General features: G+C 43.4%; 1 protein-coding gene across 5 annotated transcripts; it reads right to left on the bottom strand.

Annotated features, from left to right (window-relative positions):
• Window positions 1-77: 77 nt before the first annotated feature.
• Window positions 78-19,515, bottom strand: akap11 (A kinase (PRKA) anchor protein 11). 5 transcript variants are annotated; one of them, XM_076155478.1, is made up of 12 exons: window positions 19,473-19,515; window positions 15,929-16,033; window positions 15,652-15,762; window positions 15,519-15,572; window positions 15,104-15,235; window positions 13,649-13,916; window positions 8,933-13,313; window positions 8,460-8,600; window positions 6,337-6,423; window positions 3,646-3,692; window positions 2,787-2,986; window positions 78-2,281 (listed from the first exon to the last, which is right to left on the bottom strand). In XM_076155478.1, exons 2-12 carry the CDS (start codon window positions 15,989-15,991, stop codon window positions 2,096-2,098), a joined length of 5,670 nt encoding a protein of 1,889 aa, XP_076011593.1. In that variant the 5' UTR covers window positions 15,992-16,033; window positions 19,473-19,515; the 3' UTR covers window positions 78-2,095. The 5 variants fall into 5 exon arrangements, with proteins under 5 accessions (XP_076011593.1, XP_076011554.1, XP_076011563.1 ...); XM_076155439.1 differs by lacking the exon at window positions 19,473-19,515 and adding an exon at window positions 18,436-18,571; XM_076155448.1 differs by lacking the exon at window positions 19,473-19,515 and adding an exon at window positions 18,436-18,571 and having other exon boundaries at window positions 6,337-6,420.
• Window positions 19,516-22,743: the final 3,228 nt, after the last annotated feature.

Raw genomic sequence — 22,743 nt, 5'->3', positions numbered from 1 at the left:
GGCAGTGGCTCCAGTTCATTTAGCAACAGAAGAAGGAGGAGAAGAAGGCAAAGGGGGGACGGAGAGGTAGTGTGGAGAGGGGGGGGGGGGGGGGGGGGGGGGGGTGCGCACATACGACTGCCTGGAGCTCAACCAGTGACAGGCCGATAATAAGAATAAGAATAATAAGTACGCTGAGCTGATGAAGTCGACGATTGAGCCATGCAAGTGATCACCACCAAAACACTTATCAGTAATAGATGCCATGGTATATTACAGTGTATCCAACTGGACGAGGAACAATATGAGAACCACGCCGCGTCACATCCTTTAGGTCCCTCCCATACTTGGAATGGAACTGTGTACTATAATGTACAAACAACCAAAATGGACCGCAATCATGTTTCTTTGGAGTTAAGTAGCATGCGAGTACTGCGTGTACGAAAGCTAACTGATTGCAGGCTAGCACGCTTAGAGCAGGGCGTCCAGACTGTGTGTGTGTGTGTGTGTGTGTGTGTGTGTGTGTGTGTGTGTGTAATTTTACAGAGGGATCCCGAGGGCAAAACCAAGAAAAAAAGTGCTTCTCGGCAATGATTGGTGTGTAACAAAAGTGTGTGTTAGCGTGGTACTGGGAGGACGCTGTGGTCTTCCGGAGTCCTTCATTGCACAAGGTAGCTGCGGCGCGCGGGGTGACACAATGTGCGATTCCGGGAGCTGTGCAGATGCTGTCGGCTGTGGTTTGGAGGTGCGCACTGGATGACACACCTTTAAAATTATCCTTCATCTGTGTCATCTTCCCCCGAACAGGACGTGGGCCCCAGACGCACATAGCCAGCACATACTGCTGCTGTAACGTCCCCGCAACGCAGGGGAAGGATAGTCAGCAACACTGGCTACATTTGGCAACATTCAGCCGACGCCGTGGCTTCTTTCACAGAATCGAGCAGCATTTTCATATTTGATTAGACTTACTCTACCTTCAAAAATATAGACTTTACTTTCTTTCATAGTGCCTGCCTGGGTAAACATCACCCGCTCTTACTAATTTACTAAGTTTGACAGAGAGATTGTTGCTAGGCGAGCAGCGATCACAGTATTTGAGCTACGATAGGAACACTGACACGAGGCAAAGTTATCAAGCGCTATCAATCATTCTCTTGTCAAATGAATGTCTGGTTTCATCATCAAAGCAAAATTACAATGGGGTATAAAGTCATAAAATCTCAATGTGGGTTTTTACGACTTAAACACTGTTTTGTCGGACTGTTTGCGAGGCTGCATATTAGCCAAAGTGCCGTCGAAATGCTTATGTTGTTTTTGGAAAATCTAGAAGCTTTTAAATACTAATATTTCCTTGCTTGCAGCGCTACAGAGACACACATGACAAGAGAAAACTGAAAGGCAAGTAATTCATCACATAATATCAGAATACTACGGGTAATGATCAGCTTTCATTAGCTGTGGACTTGTTTCCAAGCATCGTAAATTTCTCCTGGCACGGATAATAAAGGGTGCGGAGTGCTGTGGTGTGTGTGTGTGTGTGTACATGTGTGCATTGGTTGGTCTTTTAACATGTGGAAACACCACCGCAGAGGTGAGCTGTGGGTTTGACATCATCCGCCCAGCAGCTATGGGGATTCCCTAACAAAAAACACATTCTCTTTCCCTCAGCTCACTGCATTTCTGTCTCCATCTGTCTGGAAAATATGGGCTGGGTCTCCCGGCCTCTGTCTCGGTCTCTCTCTCTCTCTATGTCGCTCATTCTATCATTTTCTTTTGTATCAGTGCAGGGGCTTCAACAAGATAGCGCAGGTGGTTGTAAGACAGCTCACAAAATCAACACAATATGCAGCCTAATATGAAACAAAACAGAGCCGCAACAACGCAACAGGAGGCATAAAGAGAATGAAAATACAACCCAAGTGCTCCTAATCACAGATTGCTATGCTAAAGACACACCACCTACTTATCAGCTGGATTTCTATGGTGCCCTCTAGGGGTAGTGGTCAGAGCAAAGCTCAGTATGGAACTACAGAGAGGAGACAAGAGAGAAGAGGAGAGAAGAGAAGAGAAGAGAAGAGAAGAGAAGAGGAGAGAAGAGGAGAGGAGAGTAGACCTAGGCGTGTTCCAGGAGCCATTGGAAGAGGGAGACACGGTGGGGTTCTCTGCTGGCCTGCGGTGTCTCCTCTCTGGGCTGGGGCTGAGCCTGTGCCTGGCTCTCTTCACAGTAGCGCAGCAGGGCGTGCAGCAGCTCTCCCACCCTCCACTTCCTCTCCCGAAGCCTTTGGACCACCGCTGGGAGCTGAGAGGAGGCACATGACGCAGAGATGTGACGACGTGTAGTTGAACGCTGACCGGAGAGGTTGCCTAAATGTGACCTCTCCACTTTAAAGAGGTGCGGTACGCAGGCAGGATATTTGAGTTCTGTGTCTGTGCAAGGGTTTTTTCCCCCTCTAGTTAAAAGTTAGACAGTGATATTCAATACAGGGGAACTTGGGAAATTAGAGAAAGAGACAAATTCTCCAAGGAACTCATATCAGGGAATTTTACAAAATGAAGCAGCTATTACACCACAGTATATTTTACAAATTGTCTAACCTAATTATTGCATTAGCTTTGGTTTCTGGCTTTCTGTGGTGTAAATCAGGAACACATGCAACAATGCTGAGATTAAAATCAGCATTGTCAGACATGGAAAGAAAGGTTTTTTTCTTGTTGACTCGGATGCGGATGTTAACAAATGTCACGACGAGAACGCTGGCTGAGACGGTGGCTGATGACAACAGTAATGACAAGCGGACAATCACCTGCTGGAGCTCTCTGTCAGGACTTAGCTGGATGTGGGGGATGTCAGCCATGGAGGCCACTACCCACTGCAGCAAGCTTCTGAGCTGAGGGTCAAGGGTCACGTGCTGAGGGCCGTGCCCGTGCTCACTGACGTCCAGGTTCACCATGACCAGCGACGTCCTGGGTGTTTGGACCTGGGTCCGGTCCACGCACAGCGTCCCTGTGACACAGTGAAATGGGGAAAATTAAAGATTTGTCCTTCTCACATCCTTTCCTGCTGCTTGTTTTTAGATGTGATACTAACCTGTTTAAAACACAAATGTACACACAAATATATAACTGACCCCTTCCCTCCAGTGGATCTCCCTGACGGACAGATACACCAATGGTAACATGCGATGGTCCGACCCTGACCCTGTGCTGTTCAGTGCTGGATTCCCACGCTCCCGCAGCACAACAGACTAAATGTGGAGCCCCCCACCCCCCTTTTCCTACTTGGGGCTGCTCTGGCCTGACACACACACATAACACAGAGTGAGTGCTTGTGGAGAGACTGGATGAATGAAGATCAGTGTGGCTGAATGTGGGGGTGGTAAAAATCCCCAGAACCATAATGCACACAACCGGGCAGACAGGACAGACAGAACCGAGGCCAAATGTTCTGAATCTCACAGCGGAAAAGAGCAAGACCTCAATTAAGGAGAGGGGCCTGTCTTTCCCCTGCTTCCATCTGCTGTCTTGAAGTGTGACATGTTAGATTGTTTTATTTGGCCTTTTTGCCAAATGCTGCATGTCTTGTTCATATTATATTTCTTTCATCAGGAACCCCTATTTGACAGTACAGTGTCTTCAAAGTGAAATAATGCAAATGAGCCTTACCACTGGACTCCTCTTTGACTTCAGTCTCCCTGTCCTCTGTGCTGTCACTGTAGGATGAGAAATACCATAGCTTAGTGAGAGAGGGGGGGGGGGGAGAAATTGGCATGGGTGGGGACGCTGCATGCAAGGGGATATGAATGACAACAAATGGGTTCAAACTAAAAGCATTCATAAAGGCTGGCTGCCTTTGATACAAGCATAGCAGGATATCAGAAGCCACAAGCGCTGCAATCAAAGCAACCCAGATCAAAGACGTATTACGAGACAACACAGTGAGGGAACTAAGGCTGTGTTTTTCCAGTCAATGTTTTTCTATATTCCAGTAAATTTACATTCCTGTTTAATGTCTTCTGTAGCAGCAGATGAGACACAATGGCAAAAAGAACTTAAAATTGCTGTGAAATTAGACTTTTCCTTTCTTAAAAACTGAACAAAATATGGCGCAATGACTGCAACAGGTTAACAGTCATCTCTCCACATATAAGACTATTAATCACAGTTTTGTTGTTGGCTACAGACACCAAGACTCTGTTCAATATGATGTGCAGATGTTTTCTTTTGAGGAGGATCACATTCAGTGTGTTTTTACCAACCTGAGCAAGACTGAAAACTAAGGAAAGACACAAATACACACTTACAGCTTGCATTCAAATGAGTTCTCTGTTTCTGTAGGTGTGATAGAGATCCAACTATCTGTGTCAGACATATGTAGAGTTGCACTGACACTTACATACGATTTGTAGATATGGATAGCATTTAAATACAAGGTATAAATGGAGCCATGAAGTTACTTCTTTTATCCAAGTGAAAATAGTTCCTTTACAACTGAAACTATGATGTATCATTAGTTTGCTGCTCATTTGTTTCATGAAGGTCTCCTCTGTCAAGACATTGTTTTAATGTTGTTCCGTTGACTGATGAAGACGCGCTGTGCTTATCTCATATAAAAATGAGCAGCCATGGTGAGACATGCTCTTTCCCCTGCCAGAACACTTTGACTTCCTCCCCGGGCTGCGGTTCATATGTCTGCAGGTGTCGTATTAACTGATTGCTTTGAATTCTTTTGTTACGTCACCCTTTCATCAGTCATCACCCCTGTGCGCAAAACACACTGCAGGCGCAGCGTGTGGTTTCTACCAAAGCCAACAAAATGAACAGTGTGCTCGGATAAAACAATTGAGATTTATATCGGTGTTTTTTAGAGATTGACAGTGCATGCACCAAGAAAGGAGCACAGTGGAAAATGGCCCGGCATTACACGCCAGCCAAGATAAGCAGGGGTGCACAGAGGATGCAAAGACGTTTGGTGCAGTTTAATCTTATTAACCGATTTAACCCATTTTGAGCCTGGATTACAAAATGTTGGTTTAGAATAACTAAACCCAAATAGTGTGCACCCTGCCATAAACTGGTGAAAAGCATGCACTGGACTGTCTGTCTCTTGTGATTTCATACTCCATAGAGAAACATCTGACACCGAATATCAGCCAATAGCAGATCATCACTCCAAACCTTGAAAGATTTATTTCATGCGAAATCACTGCAAATTCTGTGTTACAGCCATTAAGGCCAACCATTTTAAGAAGTTATGAGGTATTGAAAAACAAAATCTAAATGACTGTGTCAAAAGAAATGTTTCTTTTAACACAAGTGTGATATAAAAGTTGATTTGATGACTTCAGTACCATAGTAAAAATCAACTGCAAATGGTGGCTCGCTTAAGGCAAAAATATATAGATTACCCAGCATGAAAATTGGTGGTTTTCCAAGGACTGTGTTTGAGTTTTTCAATGTGAAAATAATGGGAGCCTATGGTTTATAGGTAGTAGGAAAAGGTGAAGTGCAACCCCCAATCCCACACATTAAATTGAGTTAATGTGAAAAACTGCAAATAAAAACATAAAGCAGTGAACAATCCAAGTACATGATAATACGTTCTTTTTACTGATCAACTTCATTGTTGTTGCTAAATATACACTCATTCTAAAGTTGATACCTGCAAGGCTTTCACAGCCTCAGCAATCGTTTGATAAATGAAAGCATCAAGTAATAACCTATTGAATGTTTTTTGAACATTTCTCAACGTTGCCAGTCACACATTTTTGGAGCCTGTAGCAGGCATCATAAGTGTGTATATTTATAAAATAATGGAAAAGTTGATCAGTTAAAATATTATCTGGTATTTGTACTGTTTTCAATTAAGCACAGGGGAAAGATACTTTTCAAGTCACTGCTTTCTGTTTTTAGTAGCATTTTAGACACTGTCTCAACTTTTTAGAAATTGAGGTTTTTACAAAAGTCAGTAGAGCAAAATAACAAGCAAAATAATATCACAGAATAACCTTTAAGTAGACAAACTACATGCAAGTCATGCAGAATTGGTGAAATCGGATGTGACAAGCACATGCGCATACCATTTCAACTACAGAGCTTTAGTGTGGTCATGCAAGTTGTTGGTGGCACCTAGGATGAGACAATGACATGTCTGAGTCTTTAACATGACACCGCAATACTGTGGGACCAATTTTGCCAGATTTTCGACAGATGAATGTGCAGCATGCTTCCTTTGCTGTCTTTTAGTTTTCCCGTTAATTCTATGATTCTGCTTTGTCTTTGTCCCATTCTAGGTGAACGTCCACTACTAATGAGCATTTTGGGTCGCTTAACCATGTCAACCAGTTGCTGACCGACCTGTCAGAGGGGGAGAATGACAGACGGTCCTCGCACACCTCCCCCTCTAGGCCCAGACTGCTCCAGCTACTGCTGTTCCCATTGCTGCTGGAGAAAGAAGGCAGGCAACATACTACTGTAACACTGATAGTAACATTCACTACGAGGGCCTGTTATCGTCACACGAGAGCTAGTGGAATGGAACAGAGATTATCAGGTAATCAGCAAATAATATTCTAATTTTCTACACCAAAGATGTATGTAGCTTTGACAAGTAATATGGTTAAACTCTGGTTACCATTTGAAGGTAACTATAACAGGCATCTGAAGTCACGTTGATGACATGGTTAGGTACACAACACAGGAGGATTCTCCACGGATGACACACCTTTCCATCACATAATCCGTATCCCACGGAATCTTCTCTTATGTTGATAAAACAATTTGTTGCTAAAAGCCTACAATATGAGATCATTACATTCATGTCTCGATTTGATCTTGTTAATCCTGTGGGTTCCACCAAGACAACCAGCTGGCAACAGCAGCAAAACAATACACACTCTATAATTAGTCAATGATTATACGGCTGGCTGGAACCTGCAGACCGTAGCACTCATCTCACTCAGTAAGGTTGAAGGAGGGAACACTTTTGTATCTAAAAATACCGCCCTAATCAGTGGTGTCTCAGTCATACCTTTCTCTCTGTGGTTTGACTGAAAGGCACTTGATGAGAGCTTAGTCATAAATCAATCATCATTCTCAGCATGCTAACAAGTCCTCAAAAGTGATTTTACTTCCATTACTTCATAATGCTGAGCAGAATCGACTGGGCGGGCTTTAAGGAGAAACTAATGAATTACACATGGTGGACTTTGTTGCTGTAGAAATAGTGCCTGAAGTGAAGTGAACACTGACAGACACACCTTTAGAAAATATTATGATACCTTCACTTGGCCCTGATGGCCAAAATATCTAGCAGCTTTCTAGCATTCTGATCTTTTAGAATGCTGGGAAAGAATCTCAAATGTTGATCATCTTTGCTTCCATGGAGATAACAGTTCTAGCCAGAAATGTCAACAGCCTGATTCCCACCCTTTTGACTGGAGACAGTATGAGACTGTGTCACCAGAAAGGATGAAACCCAAAATGCCTCTTTCTGTCTTACTCACTCTCTCCCTCTCTCTCTCTCTTTCACACACACATCTGAGCTGGGGGAGCCAAGTCTGTCACATCTACTACATGGTCCTTACCCCTGTGGTGTATAAAACAAATACTCTCTAAATATCTTGGCTGACGAACACAGCTGCATAAAAACTTTAACAAAATATCCAGGACAGAACATACGTACATGTAATATTTGCACAAATCAAAAGAAAATTGCATCTTGGCAATCCTAGGTTCTAAGTGAGGTTCCCAAACCATACATTGTCCCCTGAGCTAACCTCAGGGAAACCTCATGACTGGACTCTGGACAACACGAGATTCCTGCTAAACAAAGACTGACACCGCATGTCTGCACTTTCTCCAGCTTTCTCTACAGACAAGGAACACGCAAGTTGCTAGTTTATGTCAAATAAACCATTTTTTCCACTGTTTGTTTGTTTCAACTGGGAATTAATTGATTCAATGACAATTAAATAATTAATTGATGATTATCCTGACATTATATTGGAATTATCTAAATGAAAAGAGTTAAATAAAGCAATACAAAGAAATATGCAGGGGATTGCAGCTATGGCATGTTTATATAGTCCTTTCTAGAATACAAATCTTAATCAAAGCCACAACTTTCTGAAATATAAGAAATATTTAAGTATTTTTTTCAGATGGACTGAGTGAATACCATTTTTGAACCAAACTGGGCCTGGAACTTCCTGCTGATCGTTAGCATTTCAATTGTAAACCTAATGTTGCAGAGGCTTTAATAATAATAATAATAATAATAATAATAATAATAATAATAACTAAAACTAATGCTACATTTGTGGTAGCTAGCTTTCCTTCCTTCCTTCAAGGACCAGATTTGGCCCATTTTTGGTATTTCTTGCTGTATACACTAAAGTTCAGATGGGACGACTAGGCAGTAGTTTACCTGTCACTAAGTACCTTATGTCTTATTTAAGGAGAGGCTAGTGGTAGTATACCTGTCACTGAGGTGGAGGAAGCTGCTGCTGTCATCTGGGTGCTCATCCTCAAAGCTCAGGTTAGACCAGCTGCCTAGACTGTCATCTCCTACACTCAGTTGCTGGGACACAGTGGACTCAGTGGCTTCCCTGCCTGGAGAGCTATATACACAGAGAGATGAGGGATACAGAGACACAGACTTTGACAAATTATGCAGATATTTTCACTTTCAGAGTGATGATGACAATACTCTTCTCTGGCCAACAAATGGCATGGTCTGATAAGAAGCATGTGTGAATAAGGACATAAAGAAAAGCACTCAAACAATATTGGTTGCTTAATGGTAAGTTGTGAACAAAGTAGCTAAAAATAATGAGTGGGGGTTTCTCAACACGGATACAAGACGTTGACATAAAGCAGCAGAAGCATATGTGAAGGGAAAATATACGTTTAACAGTATATAGCAACTGGTAGTGGGTTTTGGTGTGTGTACCTGGCACTGGTGGTCTGGCAGATGTTGGACAGGGCTGAGGTCATGATTTCAGCAGTCAGGCTCTCAGCATAGCTGGTTCCATCATGGCCAATTCCACTGTCAGCATTGAGGCTTGTGTTGCTCAGCTCACGTTTGGCTTTCTCCATTGCCATGGAAACCATGCCATCAGCAAATGCTGCCCTGCTATCCAGGTCAATGTGGATCTTGGGAATCTCCAGGCCAGAGAGCCGCTCAGCCCTGGCCTGAAATTCCTCCCCCCTTCTCCTGTGGACTAGATGCTGGTGGTGCCTGCTAGGTTTAATGCAGTAAGGACACTCCTGAGCTTGACGGTAACGACAGGTCCGATCCCTCAAAGCCGGGCCCAGTGTTGCCCCATCAGACAACCTCTGTGAGTAGGTGTGCCTGTCATGACCTTGGGTCTTTTGGTGCTCCTTGGACAAATGTCCTACTGAAGCCAGGCTCATCTCCAAAGTGTCATCAACTATCTTTCTAGCATAATGATCTATGACCTTCATTACCCTACTACTGTAGCTTCCATCACACAGGTTTCCTGTACTGTGGTAATGCCTGCTTTTACCCTCTTTGGCCAACAGCGGACAGGAGAAGGAGTTCCTGATAAGATTCTCCTTCATATCTTCTAATTTGGATTTCTTATAAAGGCAAGAGTCAGTGTGAGATTTAGGCAGACGAACGGAGGGAAAATGCAACTTCTGTGTGACATCACAGGTGATGTTGTATGCTAAAGATTCTGCAAAGTTTACCAGATTGATCTGCTCCCTCTGGCTATGATCTTCAGAAGTACTACAACTACAATGTCCTTCCTCCTCTGAGAGATAAACCACCATGTGTGGTGAAGAGGCCTCATTGCCAAAACTCTTCCATTCATCTGGCAGGGACTTAGACGAGGTGAGATGAGCACCAGATGTTCTCTGCTTAATCTTGCGGGTAGCATGGGCTAGGCCAAGTTTTATAGAGCGGTAAGCTAAACGGCTTGCATACTGGTCCAGGACCAACTCCCTACTGCCTCCCTCCTTTTTCAGCACCTTGATGATGTAGCCTGCATATTCATCTGTCACACTTTCACAACTGGGATACTCTGAGGATAGGCCGGAACTGGAGCTGGTGGTAGAAGTAGAAATGGGAAACCGGAGGGCAGAGGCAAGCAGGTCATTGGACCACTGTTCAGCAAGTCTTCTCACCTTCAAGTCCTTGTTCTGGTCTAAATTGCGTTGACAGGGGTGGAGGTGGTGATGAGGGCATTCAGAGGAAGATCTTTCAAGACTCCTTCTCCTAAGAACTCTGTGATATGAACACTGCTGTCCAGAGGTCACCATTCTCTTCACATCATTGATGACCTCTCCTGCCACCTCCCCAGCATACACCCACAAGGTGTTCAAGGTCTCCTCTGAGAACTGAGCCATACTGTCTCTCCTCTTCTCCACCCCATTGCTTATCCCCATTTCCTCCTCTCCCACTCCTAAAGAGTCCATCTCTGTTGCCATGGAGATGATGTGACAGGCCAATCGCTCAGCGTAGTGGAAGGCTTCCTTGTTCATCATCCTCCTAGAAGAGATTAGATTCAAATCAGGCCGGCAATCTGCCATCTCTAAGTGTCTGTTATTGTCACCAATGCCACCGTATATGTCTTCTGCCACCTCCTCTTCATCCTCATTGCCTTCTGCCTCTTCAGATAAAGACCTCATCAGTTTGAGCATGAAGTCAGCCTTATCTGCTTCTGGGGTGACATCTTTTGCCTCTGGACCAGGCTCAGGGTGGTAGTGGGGAGTTGGGGGAGGCGTGGCAGGGGCAAATTCCTTAGCTAGCTTCCCTTTCAGCTTCTTGGAGAACCGTTTAATCTGTTTCTCTTTAGATACCTCACTTGGCTGCTGAGGGGTAGAAGGGGGAGTGCCAGGAGTTCCACAAGATTTGTGGCCAGAGTTTGGGGCCAAGTAATCACTAGGGACAGAGGTCAATCTTTGTCCACCCAACTTTGTACCTGGCACCTCTAGCGTATCTCTTGACCTTGGGACTGTCTCACAAGTACCTATCGTGTGGCTCTGATATCTTGTCTTGGACAGAGTGTGGGAGATGCTGAGGCATGATGCATCCTCAACAAGGCCTTCTTTCCAAACATAATCTTTAGTGTCGTGTCTAAAGCTCTCCCTGCCAGAATTTAGCCTTGCAGTGGGATCAAGAGCATCCTCGTTCACTGTTCCAGGCCTGGAAGCGGAGCCTCTTCGGCTTCCAATAGTCTTTGAAAGGAAATCAGCACAGTCACCAAAGCTCCTCTTCACATTTGACGCTGTTAGTAGCTCACAAGCCTCAGTTACTATCATGTCTACCATGTTGCCAGAGAAGGTGTTGAAGGGGGACTTTTCGTGTGAGAAGTCTCCTCTAGGTAGAGTTGCCTGGGTTCCATTGCCATTACGATCAGTTTGCGTAGATGTGGTGGTGTCAGAGGGAGATACAGTCACCGGGTCTTTCTTGGAGGTCTCATCGGTATCAGCTAATGTAGATGTTTGCTGACAGGGCTCCTCTGACACTGGAACGTTTGAGAGCGCCTGGCCAGCCTGGGGAACAGGAATACAGCTGGCCATTCCTGATACCGTGAAAAGCGCTTTCTTCACTGTGCAGGTCCCACCCTCTCCTGAGGGCCCAAAGTCAGTTGGAGCTGAGGTGGCATGGACAATCTGTTGGGTAGCTAAAGTACTGCATGTGTGAGTGCTGGTGTCCTCTGCATTGACATAACAGACGTTATCAAGAGAGACACTAATAGCTGCTTGGCTAGTGAAGGCAACATCAGCCTGGGAGAGCTCTATAAAGGCCTCCTGGAGAACTGACTCAGACAAGTCTGAAGCATAAGATGAAACCACTTCCTCCTCTTCCTCCTCCTCCTCCTCCTCCCTGTGGGCAAAGGACCAATCACTGGAGCCGTGCGGGGTAGAGGGGTGAGAGAACTGACAGACTTCCATTATACCTTCAAAGATGAGTTCCTCAGCCAAATCCGCAGCAAAGCATGTCACAGTGTTGTGGAAAATCTGCTTTTTGACAGCAAGGAACTCTTTCATTGCTCCAGAAACAGCCTCCCCAACCAAGAAGCTAGCCAAGCCATTGATTGCTCGCTCCTTCAGCACACAGGCATGGCGCATCCCAATCTCATGGAATGCCATTTGAAACACTGAAGAGGTGAGCCTCGCAGCAAGGTGACAGAGAGTGGTGGTGCAGGCGGACACACCTTTTTGAATGTCTCTAAATGCACTGCCCAAGCTCATTTCTACCAGGTCAGTGGCAAACCTCTGAATACCATCTTTCAGAGACTGTGACTTTTTCTGCAGCTTGGCCACTGTTACCGTCTCTTGGATCTCTGAGAGCTTCATCAGGTAGCCTGAAGGGTTCTGAAATTCTTTGTGGCAGACACAACTCAAATTCTTGTTGTCACTGATGTCGACTGCCGACTGGTAGCCACAAACAGATCCCAGAATCTCTTTGGAGAGACTGCTGGCAAAGTCTGAGTAGGTCTTATATAGAGAGCAAAGGTCCTGAGGTTTACGTAGCTCTGAGCTATCTTGGCCATCCCCATCCACCTTCCAGAAATATTCCAATGGCCCACCAGATTCCACCAGAGGACTGAAAGCAGAGGCGCTGACAGGGCTAAAGAGGGGGCCACCATTTTCCTCAGAGGTTGTCTGCATTGGTCGAGGGGAGTCAGGCAGCTCAGAGTGGGGGGAGTAGGGAGAGCCTGGTTTGAGAGGAGTGGGTTTCTTCACATTGGCAGGGAGAGTGGGTTGGTCAAAGCGGTGGGGATTCATACCCTTAGTTGAGCAGCCTCTAGACACGTATTTGGAATGCGACCCACTGGTGCTTGTCTCAGAGGGCTTCTTCCTCTGTGTGATGGGGGCACTGACATCATCCAGAGGCAGTGTAAGAGTGCCGCTTGCTGAACTGAGCTCCTCAAGATCATCAAACTGGTCAAAACTGTCAAAGAACTCACTGACTTCAGAGTCTGAGTCTTCCACTCTTTCTCTAGGTCCACCTGGTACCTGGGGGATATCGAGCTTGGCCTGTAGGCTCTTCTGATAGCCCACTTCATCCAAGAAAATGATTGGGCTGGGGCTAGAGCCGTCTGACTCCTCTGATTCACTGACATGAGTTGACAGAGAGGAAAGATGTGCTCCTGGGCTGCAGTAAGTCCACTGTGATTCCACACCTGATGACCTTTGCACTGTCACAGACACATCTGGGCCTGACCTTTGTTGGGTTGAACACTTCTTAGAGAAGGAACTTATGATAATGTGGGAGCCGGCTAAGTCCTTGCGTCTCTTGTGGGCTGGGACTGTCTGTGAAGCCACATCACGCCTTTTAAAATGGTGAATGGATGCTGCTGCATGTGGAGGAGAGGGAGAGAAAGAGAAAGAACTGATTTTAAGTCCAAAGAGGCGGTAGGCACCATAAACATGAAAGCTAAATTAAGCAAAAACAGCATTGTAGACAAAAGCATATAATTGTGGTGCCTCTACACTCCACTTTGCCTTGGTTATTCATATTAGTTAATTAATGACACTCATCTATTTTAAAATGCGTCAAACTGCCTCGCCTCTGGAAAATAGGATATTGGTCCAATTTCATCTTACTAATAATGCATCAAAGTGGCTTAATTAAACATTCTGTATTTTTTAAAGCTGTCGATACAAACATTCTTTAAGAAGGTAAACCTACAGGGACTGTTTCCTGTGTCATCCTCCTCCAGATGCTCCAAGGCTGTGACAAAGTCATCCTCGATTGATGAGACCGACTGGTTGGTGTCATCCTCCTCTGGCTGGCTGGGTTCAGATGTACCCCTCTGAACAGCTTGAAGTTCCAAAGCATAACGAACACCAGCCATATAGCGTCCCAGCAAGCCCACCAAAGACGCTACACTGGCCTGGGGGTAGAGGCTTGGGGAGTTGGGATTGTGCCTCAACACACACACTGCCTTCATCCAATACTACGGACAGAGTAAGATAGGGTAGCAAGGAAGAGCATGGAAAGACAAAGAAAATTTGTTATGTCTGGCTGGATTGTAGTTTATTCATTTTGTTAAAGGGCAATCTGTTTATTTATAGAAAATAACAGCACTTAAAGAAATGCCAAACAGAGCAAAATGTCAATAGCTGTCACAACCACCAATCCTCGAGAACAAGATAAGGAAACAATATAACAGCATTTGCAAACTAGCTAAAATGTATATGGGGTTTGTCTTGTCATACAAAAAGGTGTTGTAGGTGCGTTGTTATGTCTCAAGCTGTGGGATGATATATGCTCATGTTGAATACAAAATTGTTTTGCTGCTAGTCTGTAACACGGAGCGGCGGGCAACCTTGCGGTCTGCAAAAGAAACTGACTGACTCGCTGAGTGTGCTACAGGGCCTGTCTGCACCGGAGCACAGAACTCATGACCACAAAGGACAACACTTCAATCTTGGTCTGAAAAAGAAATCCTCTCAGATCCTGGTTTTACTCAACCAAGTCATCCATGATACTGCTTGGCAAAACCGGTTTGTTTCAAAAGGGGGGGGAAAAAGTAATGTTACATCTCTTCAATTGTAAGATTTGTAGCAACACACAGTAAAAGCCTTTGCTTTTCCATTAAACAACTAAACAGATACAGAACAAATCACATAGTAACCCACAGTCAAGGTGCCCGTGGGCTACGTGAATGCTGGAGGATACACACTGATTCACAGATTCTGCCATGTGCTCACAATAGCACTGATTTAATGCTCGACTCCTTGTCACGGACCCTAATGTCTGTTCAACTGACCACAACAATTTGACAAAACAACACGAGGGGTGGGCCGGATAGATTTCACACACAAAGACAGGCTTGTTTTCCCACAAATATCTGTGTTTCTAGCACAAGCGAGATTTTAAGACCACCCGGCCCCAAGAAAGATTCACTGAGCTGACATTATTTTGATATAAGTACAGCAATCCTCCTTGCTTTGGGACAACGCTAGTTTTTCCAATAAATGCTCTTTGCGTTGCACAGAGGAACTGACCCCAGCACATGTCCTCATTCTAAATTTCCCTCATTGTCCCTTCTCACTTGTCTGCTTTCTGCTCACTTCTGTTTTTACTGATATGCTTACTAACTGAGCACATTCCTTCAATATAACTTTATGTGTCATCTACCTGAGGTCCAGTGTCCTTGCACTCTGCCATCCTGCGGGTGTCTTTGAGGAGCAGGACCTCGTCATTCTTGAGGCCGTGGATGTGGACGGACCTGAGTAGCTCACACAGCCCAGGCGGCAGAGATGACAGTGCCTGAGGAAGATGATGAAGGAGCATGTTTGCCTTTGGCTCAACTAGTAAAGAGGAAACTGATCTACAATAACATAACCTACACAACATCTTTGTAGGTTTTCTATTTCAATTATTATGCATATCATTTGGAATTATGAATTGTGATAGAGTGGCGACCTATCCAGGGTGTGCACTGCCTCTCGCTCAGTGACCGCTCGGTTAGGCTCCAGCATCCCTGCAACCCTGAAAGGCTAAACTGGTAAAGAGAAAGGATAGATAGATAGATGGAATTATTAATACCAACCTGTAAAGTGACATCTTCCCCTTCACACTGACCAGGCAGACACACATAATGAATCTGAAAGAAAACAAATGATCATATTTCTGTATGTCTAAGCATTGAATATGTTTTGTTATGTTGTTTGTGCATGACAAACCTCTGTCAGTCTCAGTGTGTCTCTGGTTTGCAGCTCTAGGCCAATGCTGCACAGTTCCTTTTTGTTCCTGAAAAGGCTCTTCACATAGTGTGCTCCACTGTCACGCACAGTCTGCAAACACAAATGCAGCATTTTGCAAGCCATTTATCTCAGCGCAGACAGCCCAACAGAGTTCATGACAAAACCTTTTGTATCAGTGTGTTTCTTGGCACTTGCATGTGAGATGAATGTGAATCACGAGTCGTCAGAGTTTTGTGCATTTTCACCAAAAACTGACCTCTTTCCGGACAGAAGCCCTGGCCTTCAGTGGGACTCCCCTGATGCGGGCACAGGCATCCATAGCAACGAAGAGCTGTATGTGGCTGGCTGACTGGCCACTTACCTGTGAGCAAAGAGGGGTGGAGAAATAGAGAGTTAAGAACATTTAATATAAGGCCCGACTCTCTGAAAGAGTGAAACGGGCAGAGGACACAAATTCTACAAACGTTTCCTACAGCTGAGCCTGTCTTTAGGGTCACATAATGACTGAGCTCTCTGCAGGTCAACGCACTGCCCTGACAGTAAAACATATTGCTATTGCTCTGTATCACTCTTTATTCTGCTCCCTAAACTGCAGTACTAATCACATGTCAAGGCAGTGAAAGTATCAGGGCTATTAGTGAGGAGTGAGGATTTACCCATTAGCCTTTTCTACTGTCACACAACAACAAATCAAAGCCTGAAGCATAATGTGAAAGGTCAAAAGTTGAATTTTGTAGCAATTGTATTATTCAGTAATTTAACTAAATTATAAAGACTCCCTACAGACAAAAGTTAAGTTAAGTCGTAATGATAAGACATAACACAGTTCAACTTTTGGTCAGAGCTGTAAAATGTTACGACTGCAGCTACAGCCAACCTTCCAAATAAAATTATTCTTCACGCCCAAGCAAAAATGCTATGAATCAGGACTTGACCTGCTGGTGAGAATAAACTATTGTAGGCCTGGCTTCTTTGATATCCCTTCTTCCTTCCTTCTTTGATGCAGTCAGGCCTGCATCAAAGATCAAACAGCGAGGCAAGAGAACAGGGCTGTGTGTTCTGAACTGGGACTAGAGGAAACACACTTGGTAAGCATGAGAGAGCGACTGAAGGAGGCAAAATATTTACAGTGCACAAGGAGGAAACGTTTCCCAAGAAACCCAAGCCTGTCCTTTGAGGTGTTGTCCAAAGCATCTAATCGAGTCTAGACAAAGCAGGCGGCGCAAGTGATCGGCCCATTCTGCAGCCTGAGAACCACAGGGGTAGAGTACATGCCACTGGCTGCCTCACGTGATCCAAGACCTCCCCGCTTCTCACGGGTGCTTTGGAGAGCCGTGCAAAAACAACACGGGCCAGCACTGCTGACTAACCTCAACTATGCAGCGGAGCTAATGTCACTCACAGATCATGATCATGACATCACTAGGAAGTAACAACATAATTTGCAAATCAACTTTTTGTAGTCTGTAGTGCTTCCTGTTTTGGTTCACATCTTCTTTTGTTGATAACGTAGCCATTCTGTAATACATGCCAAATGTATTTAGTCTTAGACTTGACATTGACAAAGTGCAATAGCCTTCGACTTTTATACAACGCGCAAACGTACAAATGGGATGAATTGCGTGAAATTAAGCTCAGGTTCAAGCAAATCCTTAAAGCTCATTCACTAAATTATAAACCCGTCTGCGCAATAAGACACAGATTTTCCGGAAGGCCGTCGGAAGGGTTTGTTATCATCTTCGGAGGTAGACAGAAAAACAACACGTCAAGGGCAGAAAGCGTGTAGACTGAGTTCTTGTTTGACTGGGAGCTGATGTAGGCAGGTTTTGAAGATGCCTGTGGGTGGCTGGAATGACAGACAAACAGAGACAGGGAGAAGCACAGCCCGGGGGACGTGAGGGAAAAACTCAGAGACCACTTACTAATGACGCACAGGTGACTTTGATCAAGTCAGCACAAAAATAAAAGGGAATATCCACCTGAGAGCAGGCAGACAGACAGACAGACAGACAGACAGTAGCATTAAAGGTTACAGGCAAATCCAGTAGCTTAAGTTGATCCATAGACAGGGAATAACATAATCAATCACTGACACGAGCACGCCGGCCATTGTGAATACAAGGCCCTCATTCAAATAACACTGCTGTAATCTGGGTATAAAATAAGCTAATCCTTTATTCGTCCCACAACCGGGAAATTCACATATATACGTAGATATAGATGTATAGACTAGTGTCTCCCAACTCAACTCCTAGGAGCCATAAGGAGATGTTACTTCGTGCTATAGAATATAACATTTTTTACAGTAAAAATAAATTTAAAAAACAACAACAACTGCTGAATTAATATTTAAAATAAGATAGATCTTGATCTTACTAGATCCTTATATGCAGTTTACAGACTTGTGCAACAAACCAATGGCATATGTTGTTTGTCTCTTTAAATACTGCACTCAATAAGTGAAAGCTAAATAATAATAAACATAAATAGATAGATATAATGTCTTACATGATTGGTGGTTTAAGGACAGTCATATTGTGTCAGTCAGTGTCAGTGAAAGAGCTCATGTTCCTTCACCTTCTCTAGCTATCATGGTCAGCAAACTGAAGAACCGCTAGTTTTCGCCACAGCTGCGCTTCAAACACCCAGAAATTGATCATTTCACATTCATGTGTTGCCATCTAGTTTTGCACCTTGCCCAAAGTTTAACACATACAATCTTGTAAACTACACTATAATAATGTAGCAACAGAAATATGTCACCTTTAAATAAAGAACTATAAGTGTATCCCCACTCAATGACAAGGCTGTCATTCGATCCGGCCATGTTCCACACTTAGTGTAGTGTCATGAGACCTGGTGGCTACCCAGCATTCATCAGGCAACAGAGGACACCCGACAAAAAAAAACTAGGAATACTCAAAGTTTATACATTTTTAAGGTTTGGGATTGTGTAGCCTAAACTGACAATACAGTATACAGTCTATTGGTGCAAATCAAAGAAGGAAGTGAAACATTTGGTTCTCATCTGATAGGACAATCAAATCTAATCAAATATGGACAGGTTGCAAGTCTATCACACCAACATGCAAAGGTATTCATTTGGTTTAGAGATTCAAATTCCTTATACCAGTGTAAACCCGTAGACGTTGTTGCTGTTGACCACTGGGCCACTGTGCTGCTACCAAGCGGTTTAACCCAAGAACATCCTCCTGCCTTGTTGACGTTCAGCCAAACGTATTGTTCTCCATGTTCTGCATTTCCTGAACGCAAACAGGTCTGTCACCGCTTCCAGCAGTACAACGCCCTTTAACCACCAAACACATACTAAAGAAAACAAAGCTTAGCGCGCTGCAGCGTTCCAGCTGTGGAGGCCCTCGGAGGATGCTGATACTGGTCCGCTCCCCCTGAAGATACACCAACAATCCATGCAGCCCCTCACCAAAACAGACAAATGCCTGCTAACTGGACGGCTGCATCAGATTTATCACACAGTTTTGTTGCTCACAAACCTTTTAAAGCGTGAAAAGAATAAAGAAGAGCGAACCTGTCCGCAGCTAAATAAGCCTGCTGGCTGTCTGACAGGGTGTCAATCATTCGGTTAGCAACAGAACCAGGCCGCGGTTGCTCGATATGTGATGTCACCTCAGTACTGTTAGCAAGCGTGTAGCTTCGAGCTAACGCGAATGCGGCGCCGTATAGCCGCACAGTGGCAGACACCTAATCACTAGGAACGTGTGGTTAATTGGTGGGATTTCGAAAAGGCCATTATTAAGTGTTATGGAGTTATATTAGCTCACCGCTCTGCGTCCCACTCTGACTGACGGCAGCCGCAGGCTTGGATGGGCGGTCCGTGAACGATTTGTCTGTTTCGAACGTTTAAGATAAAAGCTAGGAAGACGAGCTATGATTCATTTGCGCAAGACTGGAACCCTTAACCCGTTGAAGCAAAATGTTAACTGGCCCTTTATTTCTTAAAATAAAGCACGTAAATAATGGAATAATAATGACGTCTGAACGCCACTGTAACGGACGGATAGGAATGACAGCAAGCAGCGCTGCTTTATAAGACAGTGGTCTAAAATGTTCATGTTTTGGACCCGTGTGACCAATTACAATGAAAAAACATGATCTATACAAAAGCTGTACAAATGTTTAAGACAATTAAATAAAATGTAGCTATACAGGATTAAATTTAGTGATATGGATATACGTTACCCTCTCGTGTTCATTCTGATTGATTCGCAAAAATTAGCCGAATTGTCCATATGTGGAGCGTTTACTCTACTGTTCTTCCCATGAAAACATGAAGAGTGTCCCAGGCATCACTAATCACACACAGAGAGAAACGATGAGGCACACAGAACAATCAAACTGTACAGATTTATTCAAAGCGGATTCAAAACCGATGAGTCTGAACTGCACACACGTGATTTTAGAAATGGAACGTTATTTACTGCCTTTTCTGGGTGATTTAAATATTATGTAATGCCATTTAAACAACACTGAAAACAACCAGTAATTATACCAAATTTAAATCTACTACTAACTAATTACAAAAAGCTAATTAATTGGCTTTTTGTAAACAGATTGTGATTTGTATTCACATAACAACATAAATGTACAAAATAAAACTGTACAGTACAAACAAGAAACTCCACAACCCATTAACTACACTACACATACAACCATTATCACTCAAATGACTTAGTCAGATGTAGAGTTACGTTATGTAAGTTGTGATCATCTGAAATCTTGGTTTACTCATCTGCAAAACATGTATGACCTTTCCATGGAGACGCTCTTGAGGCCAGACGCATCCCACCACCTCATTTTCACTCGGAAGGTCTGGACCTTGGTGACCTCATAGCTGGCTTAAGTCATGGCTGTACCACATATACTTCACAACTGTCTCTTCTTCAATGAAACACTCTGGAATGAACTCTGAAGTGTTTGATTTCCCATTCAAATTTAGTTTTCCACAACTGATTCAATCTGTGGTAATACTGAAGCACTGAACAGAGGAATTTTCCATCAGGAGAAGGAGCTGATTGCTCCCCAGGAAGCAGCACTTGTGCTATTTTTATACAAGCTGGCGAGTTCTGTTGTTTTTTGTTTGACTCCATGTCACAAACCAGCACTGCTGTTTCCAATAGACACACACATTTATTTTATTTCATGTTTTGGCACTGGTTTTGGAGTGCGGTTACATAAGTATAGTTCCCTCTGAGATACTGATTGTCTGTACTGTCAAAGTTTTATGTGACATTTAATCAAATTGCATTCCCCATGATCATTGGATATTTCAAATGTCTATTTTTGTGGAAATTAAGGATGAACACGATTGTGCACACAAGTAAAGTTCAATCATTGTTTATTCAACCCAGTGCAATATTTGAGAGGTCATATTTGCTTTGCATTCTTCACATAAGCATACGTTGTTTAAAGGGAACATATGATTATAATTTCAGTCATTTCCCATCATTTTATAGAGTAATGTAAAGTAAAGGACTGTGTCAAACAAGCAAAACTTGAGGTTGACTCCTATAGAAAAAGTATCCAGTTACTCAGACTCATAGGCCTCCAACTGCCCTCAAAGATTTTTAAATGATCCTTTTCTTTTATAACATGCTTGCATCCACATTTAACATATTTGAGTTAACCCTCCTCATCTACACACCTGGTCACACACACCCATGAGGTATGAGGCTCAGGAGCTGGCCAATAAAGGGCTTGCCTGGAGGAGGGCCTTAAAGAGACATCTCCTGTTGTCACTCAGTGTGCAAGTGGTGCGCACATGGTGGTTCATTTGTTTTGGTGTATTTTTGCGCTTTTAAACATGACTAACATTTAAATTACCCCCCTAAGAGGAAATCTGTGTATCATGTATTCATACATTTTGCAGACAAATAAAATCAGTGAAAAATGATGTATTTAAGTGCATAAATGGTTTTAAATTGCTAAAGTACCTTTATTTATTTTAAATTGTATATGATCCTTGATGCCCCCACACTGGTTCTGGACCATGCAGTGAAACAAAGCAGAGAAACCCATAACCACACTGTGTATGTATTTGGTTTTATTGAAGAAGAGAGTTATGAATCGGTAGCCTGTTTTTAAGGCACCTCCAAAATGTACAACAAAAGCTGAACCATTTATTTATTCAGAATACAAAAATACATATCTCGGTGACTCCAAATTGTAATAAATAGTTAACCATGCATTCTAACCATAAAAAGGCACAGAAAACAGTCACTTAGTAGTCATAAAAATGATCAACTACTTTACCAAAGTCATCCAGATAGTAATACAGGTGACAACTGTAACATTATATTCCAAATGTGAAAACACAATACACATCATATCATTTAACCTTAGGCAATAAATATGTCAATATTGTTTATACCTATTTATCCTTAAAATTAAAACTGTGCCATTGTAAACATAATGTAAACAAATGAAACTCACTTCTCTCCCATCACTTTAGGAACCATGTCAAAGATGATATGCTATCATGTCCTAGTGATCCTTGTGTTTAGGTAGAGTTTGGGGTTCTTTTTGGAAACCAGGCAGTTTGCAGCATTATTTACAGACCACTGGGAAACAAAATAAAAAGAGAAAGTTGGCAACTTCCACTTTGTATAGAAAAGCCAAGCATTCTCTTGCCTGGAGCCTGGGGCCAAAACACTTTCAGATTTACAGAACCTGGCAGACAATCTGAACACGCAGATAACCATGAAGAGGCAGAAGCAGCTCAGGAAACGGAAGAGTGTCGAAACAGGACTTGGATTCTGCTCGGAGGAATGATGGAGCTCAAACAAAACCTGATGAGCACTACAAGAACAAGGCAATGTACGGCAGCTGAACTACTGCTCCAATTAAAGTACATAATAACAGGAAGGCTTCAAAGACTTTAACAAACCCTATATATGGGCCTCTTTAAAAATAGAATCTCTCATCTATTGGTTAAGATTAATCCAGATCTATTGAATGAAAACAGGGCAGTAAAGTTAGGACATGATTAAAGTTATTCAAATGATTGTTGGTTTAGACAAGGTGCAACAACATGGA

Source organism: Genypterus blacodes, unplaced genomic scaffold (genome assembly GCF_046128005.1).
Source record: "Genypterus blacodes isolate CSIRO-AG114 ecotype Tasmania unplaced genomic scaffold, CSIRO-AGI_Gbla_v1 ptg000008l_1, whole genome shotgun sequence".
Lineage (NCBI taxonomy): Eukaryota > Metazoa > Chordata > Actinopteri > Ophidiiformes > Ophidiidae > Genypterus > Genypterus blacodes.
The sequence above is the reverse complement of the archived record's forward strand: the minus strand, read 5'-3'. Positions and strand labels throughout refer to the sequence as shown.